General features: G+C 41.0%; 4 protein-coding genes across 4 annotated transcripts; all 4 read right to left on the reverse strand.

The window, feature by feature from the left end:
- Positions 1-2977: 2977 nt before the first annotated feature.
- LOC143005852 (E3 ubiquitin-protein ligase TRIM35-like) lies at positions 2978-9659 on the reverse strand. The gene is made up of 2 exons (XM_076157267.1): positions 7482-9659; positions 2978-3401 (listed from the first exon to the last, which is right to left on the reverse strand). The coding sequence occupies exon 1, from the start codon at positions 9501-9503 to the stop codon at positions 8070-8072; it is 1434 nt and encodes a 477-aa protein (XP_076013382.1). The 5' UTR covers positions 9504-9659; the 3' UTR covers positions 2978-3401; positions 7482-8069.
- LOC143005853 (zinc-binding protein A33-like) lies at positions 3484-5868 on the reverse strand. Its single transcript, XM_076157268.1, has one exon. The coding sequence runs from the start codon at positions 5710-5712 to the stop codon at positions 4279-4281; it is 1434 nt and encodes a 477-aa protein (XP_076013383.1). The 5' UTR covers positions 5713-5868; the 3' UTR covers positions 3484-4278.
- A 1090-nt stretch (positions 9660-10749) lies between the features above and the next one.
- LOC143005699 (nuclear factor 7, ovary-like) lies at positions 10750-13512 on the reverse strand. Its single transcript, XM_076157056.1, has one exon. The coding sequence runs from the start codon at positions 13354-13356 to the stop codon at positions 11923-11925; it is 1434 nt and encodes a 477-aa protein (XP_076013171.1). The 5' UTR covers positions 13357-13512; the 3' UTR covers positions 10750-11922.
- Positions 13513-14726: 1214 nt separating this feature from the next.
- Positions 14727-17390, reverse strand: LOC143005700 (nuclear factor 7, ovary-like). The gene has a single exon (XM_076157057.1). It carries the CDS (start codon positions 17258-17260, stop codon positions 15827-15829), a length of 1434 nt encoding a protein of 477 aa, XP_076013172.1. The 5' UTR covers positions 17261-17390; the 3' UTR covers positions 14727-15826.
- Positions 17391-17409: the final 19 nt, after the last annotated feature.

Below are 17409 nucleotides of genomic sequence, written 5' to 3' on the forward strand. Positions count from 1 at the left end.
AGCATCGGATCAAGTATTATAAATATGACAGATGATGACGTTGCTCTCATGCTCTCTTACAGTTGTTCATTGCTGTAAATATATTGACAATGATATAAACAGAGCAAAATATACTATTGTTAATAGATGAATACTTTGATTTTGAAAAACTAGAGCTGTTTCTTTTGTAATGATGACTAATAACACATGGGTCTGGTTGCATTTAAACTGTAACATGATATTACAATAACCCATATGCCTTTCCTATGTCTACACTCTGAAATACCTGTTAACAGTATTCTTTTTTTTCTGACTTTAACAAGCCACCATAAACTTGTACTGCTCTCTATCTGTCAGCAGGTGGAGGTAGTTGTGACTGAACCAGAGTTGGAGCAGGTGGAGGACATTTCCACTCCACTCACTGAGCCCCAGGTGGAGCCCATAGAGGCTGTAGCTGCTGAGCCCTGAACACTCCGCTGCACGGCTCTGTGCTGGTCATGTCATGTCACGTGATTTGAGTGAATATCTGCGATGCCTCCTAGTACTTCACTTCCTCTTTGATTTCCTCACCATGGACAGCAGAATGACGATGCAGATGACAGTCAGGGCTGTCACTATTTATTATTTGAAAATAGATTAATCTACTAGATTCTACTGAATAATTGGATTATTGAATGTCATTTTTGTATATTTATATACTCTGACTATACGACCATCAGTCAGTTTCTTACTGTATGAGAGAAATTAAAACTACAAATTCCCAATCCCAACTAATGATCATTTTAGTGAATCATCATAATTCCGTCAGTTTGATATGGATGTAATAATGCATGTGTGTATCATGCAACTTGCCTTGATGACCAAAGAAACTAAGGCACCAGAGAAAGTGAAGTTGCTAAATGTGTCTTGCGTCAACTGTGCAACACGGCTTTGGTGTTTCCACCTGGTTGTGATCTCTCCCCGCAGCAGTTATCTTAGCAACAGGTCCGGTGCCATTTTTGCATTAGCTATTTTTCTGAAGAATCGATTTGACAACGTGTAATTTTATTTCTTTATCAGTTCATGGTGACAGTCCTATTAACAGCAGTCCAAGATTGTTTAAATCACATGGAGAAAACTCTGAAGTTCTCCTCCTCTGACATGCCATGACCCACCATCAGGGCTACCTATGTGGATCTACACTATGTTATAGTTATGCTATGGATCAGTTTTACTGGTGATGATGATTTAGCCTGTCCCTGAGATGCAAAGACCACTAAAAGTCTGTATAGTCACATATAGTAAATAATAATATAAGCAACTTCAAAGGTCTCAGCCAATGCTGCAAAGGGAATGCAGGGATGTTGGTCACTGTTACATAATGGAATACTCACTTCACAATCAGTGGTGTGTAACCTTTGTGTTAAATAAAATGAGACCGGATTGAATTTCTGTAGTTTTGTATATATTACTTTTCCTGAATCATTGGAACTAAACACAGATCTGAATGTTGATATTACAATGGTGTCATTGGGTTTATGCCAATCTAAATGATCTCATATTAAATTGAAGTGGTAGAAAATCTGAGAACAGCTAACTGAAAAGGTTTAGACCCATTATTATTGCCCATTATTAATGCATAATATGCATTTACACTCCATAATCCGTTATGTACTATAACAATACCATTAAAATGTCATCTCAGACCAAATGTAACCCCAAACTGGGATTGTATCATCTCTCCAGGGTTTACATTACGATCATTTGGCAGACGCTTATATCCAAAGCAACTTACATTACATTACCACCCTTCGCAGAGGGGGGAGCAATTGAGGGTTCGGTGCCTTGCTCAGGGGCACCTGGGCAGGGCCTCAAACCGGCAACCCTCCGCCTCCCAAGCAGAAGCTCTACCCACTGAGCTACTGCCTCCCCTTTACCCAATGTTCCTCTCCCAAGTGGCCGTGTCAAAAACACCTCCCAAACCATCTCAGCTGGCTCCTTTCAGTATGAATGAGTGGCAGCCCTCCTCATCGCCTTGTCCACAAGGCCTGAGTGCTGACACCTTAACACAGGAAACACAATTCACCAACCACACTTTCAACCACAATCTGATTATTTTAGTTAAAAATCCACCAGTAATGTGTAAAGATTCATGCAGCAACTCCATAAATGTCATCCCTGTCTAAATGAGCTGGAGTGATATTTGGATGTGGGATACATTGATCGCCCCTGATAGGATACACATGACACTTGATTTTTTCCATTAAGATTGGTGATGTGGTACAAGAAATACCCAGTAAATTTCCAGTAGAAGTTCTGAGCCGAAACACAGCTTCTTCAGTTCTTCCAGTTGAGATGGCTCAGTCATTTCATTAGGATGGTGGTATTCTAAACATGCTTCAGAATGGAAGAGACCCCGAATCAAACCAACACACCTGACCTGGCCTTCTGCTCTGCAAGTAAGGGGCCTGGACAAATTCCATTGGTGTTGAAATTGTACATTGAGACCTTTCAGCAAAATAACTTTAATGACATCACGTCCGATGCACTATTCTTTATGGTTGGCTTGATGAGAAATTATTCATACTTGCTCACTATCAAACTCACACACATGCACGATCAAACTCTCACGTGGACTGTCAAACTCACACACGTGCACTATCAAACTCTATCACTTGCGCTATCAAACTCACACCCGTGCACTATCAAACTCTATCACTTGCGCTATCAAACTCACACCCGTGCACTATCAAACTCTCCCACATTCACATCAAGCTCTTGCATGTTCACCATCAAACTCTTTCAAGTGCACAATCAAACTCTCACGTGCACTATCAAACTCTCAGTTATATAGTATTATAGGAGAAAAGGAAGTTAGTTTGATTTTTACAGGAAGTTCCTGATTGACTAACAACCTTTTTCAAAGAACAGCACTGTTACTACATCTCTACATTGAAGTCAGCATGACATTTCTTCCATTTTGCTGTTAATAAAATAAATTGTGGTGTGACTGAACAGATTGAAGATATTCCTTCTATTTTATTCAAATCCTTGTATAAAGAAAACTACATAGTCATTGCTAATGATTCATGGAGAAATACAACACAGCCCTTAACACACTGAAGCCTCTTAGTTTATGTTATACAATTGGGAAATACTGGATTTATTCTTTTTTTTTTACACTTTTATTATTATGCAGTGGTAGTCATAGCAGTATTATAATCACTGAACATAGTACTTAACATTTATTTTTTTAATAATATGTACAGCAATGACTCCAGGGTATTATTGACATGTCCACTACAAAACCCACTAGCCCACTGGGAATACCAATTTTGATGAATCAGAATAAAACATTACGACAGGATTTGTTGTATTTACTGATTATTTGTAGTCTTAGTATTCTCACTTTCAAAGCTCTTAATGGTCAGGCTCCATCTTACCTTAAAGAGCTCATAGTACCTTATTACCCCCCTAGAACGCTGCGCTCCCAGAATGCAGGCTCACATGTGGTTCCTAGTATCCCCAAAAGTAGAATGGGAGACAGAATGGGTGGCAGCACTGAGCACTGTGCATATCCATGTCATTGCATCATTACTTCACTTTTTCCCTGTAGTTTTCTGTGCTCTCTTCCAGGTTGGATGGAATATTGGGTTTCTTAAATGCTCTTGCCTTGAGATAATCTTTTGTGATTTGCCGCTACATTAATAATTGAATTAAATTAAATTGAATTCACCCTCTGCTAAGGCTTCTAAGATTTGTTGTGATGGTTCATGGAAGCCATGGAGGCCATGATTGTCAGTTAATGAATGTATACCAAACAAAAAGAACTGAAATGATTCCTTTGTGAAATATGCTATGTCATAATATTCACATTCATACATATTCATTTGTAAATCAATACTCAATAACACTAAATAAATAACACATAGTTTAATGGAACCTGCTATCACTCTCAAATAGGGTGATGTATTTAAGGAAGCATGATTTTGTCCCAATATTAACATTGGCTGTTTTTTATTGTGGTGATTAAGTGGAAAATTATATTGGCAGTTTTTTTAATTTGCTTCATGTATGTTATCCCCCCTCTGTAATGTTTGGTAATGTAATGTTAGTCGCTTTGGATAAAAGCGTCTGCTAAATGAATGTAATGTAATCTATTACTGCACCCAAACTCTTGGTAATCTATTACTGCACCCAAACTCTTGGTCAACATTTCTTTTTTCTTTGGAAGTGTTTGATGGATGTGAGTTGTGAGTGTAGAGAGTGAGTGCTTGTGTGTGTTTGTAATAAGTCTAACTCCACCACCAAAACAGAAAATCACAGAGAAATCTCAGCCTGACAGATTTTGAGCTCTTTGCTCTTTGCATCAGCAGCTTTTCCAACACCGAAATATGGAAACAGTTTCTCAGTGAAAGTGTCTCTGTGAGTGTAGATGTGAGTTGCGTCTTCAGGGTTGTAGAAGGACACCTTCCCCCTGTCATAGTCCAGCTGGACTCTGATCCTCTGGAGACTCTTCTTCACTCTCACTGTCCCACCAACAACATCAGTGTATTTTCCACTACGATGAGACAAACACCAGAGTCCATATTTTGGTGTAACATAACTCTCCCCCTTCCTGTCAGCTGACTCTTTAGCCAAACCCACAATCCACTCAGGAAGGTCTCCCACCTCCACCTCCCAGCTGTGTTTCCCTGAGCTGAAGCCCTCAGAGCCCAGAACCTCAACATATTTAGTGTGTCTCTCTGGATTATCAGGAAGCTGTTGGTGTGTGTCTCCCTGTCTCACACTGATCAGGTCATCAGACAGATAGAGCGATCTGACTGCAGTGTTTGGGTCCAGAATGACAGGAGTGAAGGTGATGTTGTCCTTCATCTTGTCCCAGACTCTGAAGGACAGGTTGCCCAGGTGTTTGGCCACATCTATCAGGGCTCCTGAGAGCAGCTGTGGATCTGACAGTGAGCACTGGGATCTGGTTCTGCTCTGAGTGGCTTTGTAACTGCTGAGGAAGGACACGTTGTGTTTCTGCAGCTCTTCTTCAACAGCACAGATACTGTCTGAGAGAGAGGAGAGCTTCTCCTCAATCATCTTCATCTCTCTGGCCATAACCTTCCCCTTCTGCTCCTCTTCCTCCCTCAGAGCTGCCAGTCTGGACTCCTCTTCCTCTTTCAGGAGCTGCTGGAGCTTGTTGAACTGGGCTCTGATCTGCTTCTTTGTGGACATCAGCTGCTTCTTGGAGTGTTGAATCATTTCATTGTATGTTTCTTTAGCTTCTTTGTATTTCTTCTTCTTGTCCTGCAGAGACTCTAAGTCAGATTCCAGTTGGTCCTTCAGCTCACTGACTGCTTGTTCTATAGGAACCACATTGTGACTTTGATGGAGTGAGAACTCACAGACAGAACACAAAGCTCTCTGCTCGTCCTTACAGAACAATTTGGGCTTTTCTTTATGTTTCCTACACACCAGCTCCTCTTCCTCCTCTTTCTCTTCTTTCTGAGTCTCAGATGGTCTTAACTTTAGTTTCCCAACAAAGGAGTCAGCAAGTTCCTTCAAATTAAAGTTCACTCCGACATAATCTTTTGATGATTTCCTTTTACAAATCGGACAGTTTTTGTTTTGAGCTTGATTCCAGAATTGTTCCAGGCAGCTGGAACAGAAGCTGTGGTTGCAGCCCAGAGTCACAGGATCTCTGAACGTCTCTGTACACACATGACAGCTCAGGTAACTTTCAAAAAGAGCAATTTTCTCTGCCATTTTCTCTGGTATCCAGATTGTCTATTTACTGCAAAACTCACCAAATTGAAGTTGTCCCAACGTTGTTTTTGAAGTCCTACAACACAAATGTCTTGTGAGCTCTCACTCCCTGTAATGGCGTCTCGGCTCTGTTCAGCGACAACAAATACACTTTCACTTTCTCTGGCCTCTTATTCAGAAGTAATGCAATATAACAATGTGACCAGCAGATGGTGGTGACAGCACAACTTTCAGATTTTACCCTGTAAATGCATTGTGACAGTCATTCGAGTATAAATTATCTCCAAACATTGAAGATCTCTAGATCCATAAGTGGATATAGAGCCAGCGATCCAGGAGAGGCCTGAGGAACTAAATGGAAGTTGTTTTTCTTTGAACTTTGTGGGTTTATAAAGAGAGATGACGGCTCATGATGCAGAGTTTCATGTAAAGGTGTCAAAGGGTTGTGTGGTGGTTTAGTTTCACTCTCATTTTGTAATATGTTAGTTCACAAACACTGTAATTGAATACAGAGTCAACACAATGGAACGCTTGTTCACACAGTTGGGCCGTGTGTCAGTATGTGTTCATGTCTCTAGTCTGGGGTTTTCATTATCTCATTCCAGAATTGAGATGATTTAGACTCTCAAAATGTGTTAAACATATCACATTGTGGAGCTGTGCAGCCTCACTTTGACGTGAGTGTGTCACTAACTACACTGGTGTTCCATCAGCTGCATTTGGACTTTTACAGACGTTCTTTCCATTGTCAACTTCAGACGGATTGCAAGAAGTATCAAATTCTGTAAATTATGACAAAATCAGTCATAGATGCATCTAGGCACGCAATGTTTTGAAGTGTGGCGTTCATCAGTATGAACCATTGTGTGTAATATAGGCCTAAATGAGATTGGTTGATAAATTGGATGTTCGTCCCACGGAAACTTCCCACTGAGAAGTTCAAACCTCATGTTCTGAGCTCCAAAATGGGTGAATCAACGTGTGAACTCAGCAAAAATGTGCACTTAATGAAGGACTCGCAACAAGTAAATCATTTTTCTCCTGCTTTTCAAAGGTTTGGTTCAATCATTTCCATAACTCTGTTGCCACAGCAGGAATAAAGGTCTATATATTCAATAATGACCAGTTTAGGAGCACAAAACGCTGCCTTTTAATCCTCAAATATGTCACCATGACTGTGCAAAGCAGTGAAACTGTTTTGAATTTGCGAGCTGAGATTGTACAATAGATTGATGAGCCTGCAGCTTGTTGTTGAGCTCAGCAGGTGTCAGCAGAGTGCAGCAGTTAATCATTGATTTCAGATTTTTAATCCACACCTTTGCCATCGCTTGCAGATTCATATATCAATTACATATATATACTTTTTCTTCTAAAGCGTTGTTTCAATATACTGCTGCGGTCTATAGATATCGTTGCATGCTGTGGCATAGTTCTATTGGGCTACAGATGTCAACCACTCAGGAGGTGACCAGACATTGTGGTTCTTTCACAGTAAATCACATCGTCTACCATGAATGAGCTGAGCTTAATTTTAACTGAAGAGGCATCCATCCATCCATCCATCTGCCACAAAAAAACAAGTTCACAACAAATAGATATTTACTTAACATTACTGCTACATCATGACTCTGCAGTAGGCTTTACTCTGTACACACCTTAATATCTCTCAATCTCAGAACTATGAAATACAATATCTTGATGCAGTGGAATAAGGTTGCAAATATCATAAACCATTGGCTGGATTTACAGATACTTGGAAAGAAAAATACCTTAAAGAGCTCATAGTACCTTATTACCCCCCCTAGAACGCTGCGCTCCCAGAATGCAGGCTCACATGTTCATGGAAACCAGAGGCCATGATTGTCAGTTAATGAATGTATACCAAACAAAAAGAACTGAAATGATTCCTTTGTGAAATATGCTATGTCATAATATTCACATTCATACATATTCATTTGTAAATCAATACTCAATAACACTAAATAAATAACACATAGTTTAATGGAACCTGCTATCACTCTCAAATAGGGTGATGTATTTAAGGAAGCATGATTTTGTCCCAATATTAACATTGGCTGTTTTTTATTGTGGTTATTAAGTGGAAAATTATATTGGCAGTTTTTTTAATTTGCTTCATGTATGTTATCCCCCCTCTGTAATGTTTGGTAATGTAATGTAAGTCGCTTTGGATAAAAGCGTCTGCTAAATGAATGTAATGTAATCTATTACTGCACCCAAACTCTTGGTCAACATTTCTTTTTTCTTTGGAAGTGTTTGATGGATGTGAGTTGTGAGTGTAGAGAGTGAGTGCTTGTGTGTGTTTGTAATAAGTCTAACTCCACCACCAAAACAGAAAATCACAGAGAAATCTCAGCCTGACAGATTTTGAGCTCTTTGCTCTTTGCATCAGCAGATACTCCAAGACTGAAATATGGAAACAGTTTCTCAGTGAAAGTGTCTCTGTGAGTGTAGATGTGAGTTGCGTCTTCAGGGTCGTAGAAGGACACCTCCCCCCTGTCATAGTCCAGCTGGACTCTGATCCTCTGGAGACTCTTCTTCACTCTCACTGTCCCACCAAGTCCATCAGTGTATTTTCCACTACGATGATCCAAACACCAGAATCCAGATTTTGGTGTAATATACCTCTCCCCCTTCCTGTCAGCTGACTCTTTAGCCAAACCCGCAACCCAGTCAGGATGGTCTCCCACCTCCACCTCCCAGCTGTGTTTCCCTGAGCTGAAGCCCTCAGAGCCCAGAACATCGGCATATTTAGTGTTTCTCTCTGGATTATCAGGAAGCTGTTGGTGTGTGTCTCCATTTCTCACACTGATCAGGTCATCAGACAGATAGAGCCATCCGTTTGCAGTGTTTGGGTCCAGAATGACAGGAGTGAAGGTGATGTTGTCCTTCATCTTGTCCCAGACTCTGAAGGACAGGTTGCCCAGGTGTTTGGCCACATCTATCAGGGCTCCTGAGAGCAGCTGTGGATCTGACAGTGAGCACTGGGATCTGGTTCTGCTCTGAGTGGCTTTGTAACTGCTGAGGAAGGACACGTTGTGTTTCTGCAGCTCTTCTTCCACAGCACAGATACTGTCTGAGAGAGAGGAGAGCTTCTCCTCAATCATCTTCATCTCTCTGGCCATAGCCTTCCCCTTCTGCTCCTCTTCCTCCCTCAGAGCTGCCAGTCTGGACTCCTCTTCCTCTTTCAGGAGCTGCTGGAGCTTGTTGAACTGGGCTCTGATCTGCTTCTCTGTGGACATCAGCTGCTTCTTGGAGTGTTGAAACATTTCCTTGTATGTTTCTTTAGCTTCTTTGTATTTCTTCTTCTTGTCCTGCAGAGACTCTAAGTCAGATTTCAGTTGGTCCTTCAGCTCACTGACTGCTTGTTCTATAGGAACCACATTGTGACTTTGATGGAGTGAGAACTCACAGACAGAACACAAAGCTCTCTGCTCGTCCTTACAGAACAATTTGGGCTTTTCTTTATGTTTCCTACACACCAGCTCCTCTTCCTCCTCTTTCTCTTCTTTCTGAGTCTCAGATGGTCTTAACTTTAGTTTCCCAACAAAGGAGTCAGCAAGTTCCTTCAAATTAAAGTTCACTCCGACATAATCTTTTGATGATTTCCTTTTACAAATCGGACAGTTTTTGTTTTGAGCTTGTTTCCAGAATAGTTCCAGGCAGCTGGAACAGAAGCTGTGGTTGCAGCCCAGAGTCACAGGATCTCTGAACGTCTCTGTACACACATGACAGCTCAGGTAACTTTCAAAAAGAGCAATTTTCTCTGCCATTTTCTCTGGTATCCAGATTGTCTATTTACTGCAAAACTCACCAAACTGAAGTTGTCCCGACGTTTTTTTTGAAGTCCTACAACACAAATGTCTTGTGAGCTCTCACTCCCTGTAATGGCGTCTCGGCTCTGTTCAGCGACAACAAATACACTTTCACTTTCTCTGGCCTCTTATTCAGAAGTTATGCAATATAACAATGTGACCAGCAGATGGTGGTGACAGCACAACTTTCAGATTTTACCCTGTAAATGTCTTCTATCGCGCACTTCCCGGTGAAAATCACGGATCACTGTACTGTGATGTAAGGGACTAAACTGAATTTAAAGCTGTACTATGTAAGATTTGTATGTAAACATACTGTCTTCTCTGCTTATTAAAGGAGCTGAGATCACAGACAACAAACACAAACAACATATGAGCCACTGAGAATACTAACTGTAGAGTAATTAGATTGAACTAAACGGAAGTTGTTTTTCTTTGAACTTTGTGGGTTTATAAAGAGAGATGACGGCTCATGATGCAGAGTTTCATGTAAAGGTGTCAAAGGGTTGTGTGGTGGTTTAGTTTCACTCTCATTTTGTAATATATTAGTTCACAAACACTGTTATTAAATACAGAGTCAACACAATGGAACGCTTGTTCACACAGTTGGGCCGTGTGTCAGTATGTGTTCATGTCTCTAGTCTGGGGTTTTCATTATCTCATTCCAGAATTGAGATGATTTACACTCTCAAAATGTGTTAAACATATCACATTGTGGAGCTGTGCAGCCACAGAGCCTCACTTTGACGTGAGTGTGTCACTAACTACACTGGTGTTCCATCAGCTGCATTTGGACTTTTATAGACGTTCTTTCCATTGTCAACTTCAGACGGATTGCAAGAAGTATCAAATTCTGTAAATTATGACAAAATCAGTCATAGACGCATCTAGGCACACAATGTTTTGAAGTGTGGCGTTCATCAGTATGAACCATTGTGTGTAATATAGGCCTAAATGAGATTGGTTGATAAATTGGATGTTCGTCCCACGGAAACTTCCCACTGAGAAGTTCTAACCTCATGTTCTGAGCTCCAAAATGGGTGAATCACCGTGGGAACTCAGCAAAAATGTGCACTTAATGAAGGACTCACAACAAGTAAATCATTTTTCTCCTGCTTTTCAAAGGTTTGGTTCAATCATTTCCATAAGTCTGTTGCCACAGCAGGAATACAGGTCTATATATTCAATAATGACCAGTTAAGGAGCACAAAACGCTGCCTTTTAATCCTCAAATATGTCACCATGACTGTGCAAAGCAGTGAAACTGTTTTGAATTTGCGAGCTGAGATTGTACAATAGATTGATGAGCCTGCAGCTTGTTGTTGAGCTCAGCAGGTGTCAGCAGAGTGCAGCAGTTAATCATTGATTTCAGATTTTTAATCCACACCTTTGCCATTGCTTGCAGATTCATTTATCAGTTACATATATATACTTTTTCTTCTAAAGCGTTGTTTCAATATACTGCTGCGGTCTATAGATATCGTTGCATGCTGTGGCATAGTTCTATTGGGCTACAGATGTCAACCACTCAGGAGGTGACCAGACATTGTGGTTCTTTCACAGTAAATCACATCGTCTACCATGAATGAGCTGAGCTTAATTTTAACTGAAGAGGCATCCATCCATCCATCCATCTGCCACAAAAAAACAAGTTCACAACAAATAGATATTTACTTAACATTACTGCTACATCATGACTCTGCAGTAGGCTTTACTCTGTACACACCTTAATATCTCTCAATCTCAGAACTATGAAATACAATATCTTGATGCAGTGGAATAAGGTTGCAAATATCATAAACCATTGGCTGGATTTACAGATACTTGGAAAGAAAAATACCTTAAAGAGCTCATAGAACCTTAAAAACCAGAGGCCATGATTGTCAGTTAATGAATGTATACCAAACAAAAAGAACTGAAATGATTAATTTGTGAAATATGCTATGTCATAATATTCACATTCATACATATTCATTTGTAAATCAATACTTAATAACACTAAATAAATAACACATAGTTTAATGGAACCTGCTATCACTCTCAAATAGGGTGATGTATTTAAGGAAGCATGATTTTGTCCCAATATTAACATTGGCTGTTTTTTATTGTGGTTATTAAGTGGAAAATTATATTGGCAGTTTTTTTAATTTGCTTCATGTATGTTATCCCCCCTCTGTAATGTTTGGTAATGTAATGTAAGTCGCTTTGGATAAAAGCGTCTGCTAAATGAATGTAATGTAATCTATTACTGCACCCAAACTCTTGGTCAACATTTCTTTTTTCTTTGGAAGTGTTTGATGGATGTGAGTTGTGAGTGTAGAGAGTGAGTGCTTATGTGTGTTTGTAATAAGTCTAACTCCACCACCAAAACAGAAAATCACAGAGAAATCTCAGCCTGACAGATTTTGAGCTCTTTGCTCTTTGCATCAGCAGCTTTTCCAACACTGAAATATGGAAACAGTTTCTCAGTGAAAGTGTCTCTGTGAGTGTAGATGTGAGTTGCGTCTTCAGGGTCGTAGAAGGACACCTCCCCCCTGTCATAGTCCAGCTGGACTCTGATCCTCTGGAGATTCTTCTTCACGCTCACTGTCCCACCAAGTCCATCAGTGTATTTTCCACTAAGATGCTTCAAACACCAGAGTCCATATTCTGGTGAAGCTTTCCTCTCCCCCTTCCTGTCAGCTGACTCTTTAGCCAAACCCACATTCCAGGCAGGATGGTCTCCCACCTCCACCTCCCAGCTGTGTTTCCCTGAGCTGAAGCCCTCAGAGCCCAGAACATTGGAATATTTAGTGTGTCTCTCTGGATTATCAGGAAGCTGTTGGTGTGTGTCTCCATTTCTCACACTGATCAGGTCATCAGACAGATAGAGCCATCTGTGTGCAGTGTTTGGGTCCAGAATGACAGGACTGAAGGTGATGTTGTCCTTCATCTTGTCCCAGACTCTGAAGGACAGGTTGCCCAGGTGTTTGGCCACATCTATCAGGGCTCCTGAGAGCAGCTGTGGATCTGACAGTGAGCACAGGGATCTGGTTCTGCTCTGAGTGGCTTTGTAACTGCTGAGGAAGGACACGTTGTGTTTCTGCAGCTCTTCTTCAACAGCACAGATACTGTCTGAGAGAGAGGAGAGCTTCTCCTCAATCATCTTCATCTCTCTGGCCATAACCTTCCCCTTCTGCTCCTCTTCCTCCCTCAGAGCTGCCAGTCTGGACTCCTCTTCCTCTTTCAGGAGCTGCTGGAGCTTGTTGAACTGGGCTCTGATCTGCTTCTCTGTGGACATCAGCTGCTTCTTGGAGTGTTGAAACATTTCATTGTATGTTTCTTTAGCTTCTTTGTATTTCTTCTTCTTGTCCTGCAGAGACTCTAAGTCAGATTCCAGTTGGTCCTTCAGCTCACTGACTGCTTGTTCTATAGGAACCACATTGTGACTTTGATGGAGTGAGAACTCACAGACAGAACACAAAGCTCTCTGCTCGTCCTTACAGAACAATTTGGGCTTTTCTTTATGTTTCCTACACACCAGCTCCTCTTCCTCCTCTTCCTCTTCTTTCTGAGTCTCAGATGGTCCAAACTTCAGTTTCCCAACAAAGGAGTCAGCAAGTTCCTTCAAAGTAAAGTTCACTACTAATGTTTCTTTTGATGATTTCCTTTTGCAAATCGGACAGCTTTTGTTTTGAGCTTGTTTCCAGAATAGTTCCAGGCAGCTGGAACAGAAGCTGTGACTGCAGCCCAGAGTCACAGGATCTCTGAACGTCTCTGTACACACATGACAACTCAGGTAACTTTCAAAAAGAGCATTTTTCTCTGCCATTTTCTCTGGTATCCAGATTGTCTATTTACTGCAAAACTCACCAAATTGAAGTTGTCCCAACGTTGTTTTTGAAGTCCTACAACACAAATGTCTTGTGAGCTCTCACTCCCTGTAATGGCGTCTCGGCTCTGTTCAGCGACAACAAATACACTTTCACTTTCTCTGGCCTCTTATTCAGAAGTTATGCAATATCACAATGTGACCAGCAGATGGTGGTGACAGCACAACTTTCAGATTTTACCCTGTAAATGTCTTCTATCGCGCACTTCCCGGTGAAAATCACGGATCACTGTACTGTGATGTAAGGGACTAAACTGAATTTAAAGCTGTACTATGTAAGATTTGTATGTAAAAATGCTGTCTCCTCTGCTTATTAAAGGAGCTGAGATCACAGACAACAAACACAAACAACATCCGAGCCACTGAGAATACTAACTGTAGAGTAATTAGATTGAACTAAACGGAAGTTTTTTTTCTTTGAACTTTGTGGGTTTATAAAGAGAGATGACGGCTCATGATGCAGAGTTTCATGTAAAGGTGTCAAAGGGTTGTGTGGTGGTTTAGTTTCACTCTCATTTTGTAATATATTAGTTCACAAACACTGTTATTGAATACAGAGTCAACACAATGGAACGCTTGTTCACACAGTTGGGCCGTGTGTCAGTATGTGTTCATGTCTCTAGTCTGGGGTTTTCATTATCTCATTCCAGAATTGAGATGATTTAGACTCTCAAAATGTGTTAAACATATCACATTGTGGAGCTGTGCAGCCACAGAGCCTCTGTTTGACGTGAGTGTGTCACTAACTACACTGGCGTTCCATCAGCTGCATTTGGACTTTTACAGACGTTCTTTCCATTGTCAACTTCAGACGGATTGCAAGAAGTATCAAATTCTGTAAATTATGACAAAATCAGTCATAGATGCATCTAGGCACGCAATGTTTTGAAGTGTGGCGTTCATCAGTATGAACCATTGTGTGTAATATAGGCCTAAATGAGATCGGTTCATAAATTGGATGTTCGTCCCACGGAAACTTCCCACTGAGAAGTTCAAACCTCATGTTCTGAGCTCCAAAATGGGTGAATCACCGTGTGAGCTCAGCAAAAATGTGCACTTAATGAAGGACTCACAACAAGTAAATCATTTTTCTCCTGCTTTTCAAAGGTTTGGTTCAATCATTTCCATAAGTCTGTTGCCACAGCAGGAATACAGGTCTATATATTCAATAATGACCAGTTTAGGAGCACAAAACGCTGCCTTTTAATCCTCAAATATGTCACCATGACTGTGAAAAGCAGTGAAACTGTTTTGAATTTGCGAGCTGAGATTGTACAATAGATTGATGAGCCTGCAGCTTGTTGTTGAGCTCAGCAGGTGTCAGCAGAGTGCAGCAGTTAATCATTGATTTCAGATTTTTAATCCACACCTTTGCCATTGCTTGCAGATTCATATATCAATTACATATATGTACTTTTTCTTCTAAAGCGTTGTTTCAATATACTGCTGCGGTCTATAGATATTGTTGCATGCTGTGGCATAGTTCTATTGGGCTACAGATGTCAACCACTCAGGAGGTGACCAGACATTGTGGTTCTTTCACAGTAAATCACATCGTCTACCATGAATGAGCTGAGCTTAATTTTAACTGAAGAGGCATCCATCCATCCATCCATCTGCCACAAAAAAACAAGTTCACAACAAATAGATATTTACTTAACATTACTGCTACATCATGACTCTGCAGTAGGCTTTACTCTGTACACACCTTAATATCTCTCAATCTCAGAACTATGAAATACAATATCTTGATGCTGTGGAACAAGGTTGCAAATATCATAAACCATTGGCTGGATTTACAGATACTTGGAAAGAAAAATACCTTAAAGAGCTCATAGTACCTTATTACCCCCCCTAGAACGCTGCGCTCCCAGAATGCAGGCTCACATGTTCATGGAAACCAGAGGCCATGATTGTCAGTTAATGAATGTATACCAAACAAAAAGAACTGAAATGATTCCTTTGTGAAATATGCTATGTCATAATATTCACATTCATACATATTCATTTGTAAATCAATACTTAATAACACTAAATAAATAACACATAGTTTAATGGAACCTGCTATCACTCTCAAATAGGATGATGTATTTAAGGAAGCATGATTTTGTCCCAATATTAACATTGGCTGTTTTTTATTGTGGTGATTAAGTGGAAAATTATATTGGCAGTTTTTTTAATTTGCTTCATGTATGTTATCCCCCCTCTGTAATGTTTGGTAATGTAATGTTAGTCGCTTTGGATAAAAGCGTCTGCTAAATGAATGTAATGTAATCTATTACTGCACCCAAACTCTTGGTCAACATTTCTTTTTTCTTTGGAAGTGTTTGATGGATGTGAGTTGTGAGTGTAGAGAGTGAGTGCTTGTGTGTGTTTGTAATAAGTCTAACTCCACCACCAAAACAGAAAATCACAGAGAAATCTCAGTCTGACAGATTTTGAGCTCTTTGCTCTTTGCATCAGCAGCTTTTCCAACATTGAAATATGGAAACAGTTTCTCAGTGAAAGTGTCTCTGTAAGTGTAGATGTGAGTTGCGTCTTCAGGGTCGTAGAAGGACACCTCCCCCCTGTCATAGTCCAGCTGGACTCTGATCCTCTGGAGACTCTTCTTCACTCTCACTGTCCCACCAACAACATCAGTGTATTTCCCACTACGATGAGACAAACACCAGAGTCCATATTTTGGTTTAGCATAACTCTCCCCCTTCCTGTCAGCTGACTCTTTAGCCAAACCCGCAACCCAGTCAGGAAGGTCTCCCACCTCCACCTCCCAGCTGTGTTTCCCTGAGCTGAAGCCCTCAGAGCCCAGAACAGTGGCATATTTAGTGTTTCTCTCTGGATTATCAGGAAGCTGTTGGTGTGTGTCTCCCTGTCTCACACTGATCAGGTCATCAGACAGATAGAGAGACGAGGCTGCAGTGTTTGGGTCCAGAATGACAGGAGTGGAGGTGATGTTGTCCTTCATCTTGTCCCAGACTCTGAAGGACAGGTTGCCCAGGTGTTTGGCCACATCTATCAGGGCTCCTGAGAGCAGCTGTGGATCTGACAGTGAGCACTGGGATCTGGTTCTGCTCTGAGTGGCTTTGTAACTGCTGAGGAAGGACACCTTGTGTTTCTGCAGCTCTTCTTCAACAGCACAGATACTGTCTGAGAGAGAGGAGAGCTTCTCCTCAATCATCTTCATCTCTCTGGCCATAGCCTTCCCCTTCTGCTCCTCTTCCTCCCTCAGAGCTGCCAGTCTGGACTCCTCTTCCTCTTTCAGGAGCTGCTGGAGCTTGTTGAACTGGGCTCTGATCTGCTTCTCTGTGGACATCAGCTGCTTCTTGGAGTGTTCAATCATTTCATTGTATGTTTCTTTAGCTTCTTTGTATTTCTTCTTCTTGTCCTGCAGAGACTCTAAGTCAGATTCCAGTTGGTCCTTCAGCTCACTGACTGCTTGTTCTATAGGAACCACATTGTGACTTTGATGGAGTGAGAACTCACAGACAGAACACAAAGCTCTCTGCTCGTCCTTACAGAACAATTTGGGCTTTTCTTTATGTTTCCTACACACCAGCTCCTCTTCCTCCTCTTTCTCTTCTTTCTGAGTCTCAGGTGGTCTTAACTTCAGTTTCCCAACAAAGGAGTCAGCAAGTTCCTTCAAAGTAAAGTTCACTGCGGTATTATCTTTTGATGATTTCCTTTTACAAATCGGACAGTTTTTGTTTTGAGCTTGTTTCCAGAATAGTTCCAGGCAGCTGGAACAGAAGCTGTGGTTGCAGCCCAGAGTCACAGGATCTCTGAACGTCTCTGTACACACATGACAGCTCAGGAAACTTTCAAAAAGAGCAATTTTCTCTGCCATTTTCTCTGGTATCCAGATTGTCTATTTACTGCAAAACTCACCAAATTGAAGTTGTCCCAACGTTGTTTTTAAAGTCCTACAACACAAATGTCTTGTGAGCTCTCACTCCCTGTAATGGCGTCTCGGCTCTGTTCAGCGACAACAAATAC

The sequence above is a fragment of the Genypterus blacodes genome, unplaced genomic scaffold (genome assembly GCF_046128005.1).
Source record: "Genypterus blacodes isolate CSIRO-AG114 ecotype Tasmania unplaced genomic scaffold, CSIRO-AGI_Gbla_v1 ptg000072l_1, whole genome shotgun sequence".
In the NCBI taxonomy this organism is placed as follows: domain Eukaryota; kingdom Metazoa; phylum Chordata; class Actinopteri; order Ophidiiformes; family Ophidiidae; genus Genypterus; species Genypterus blacodes.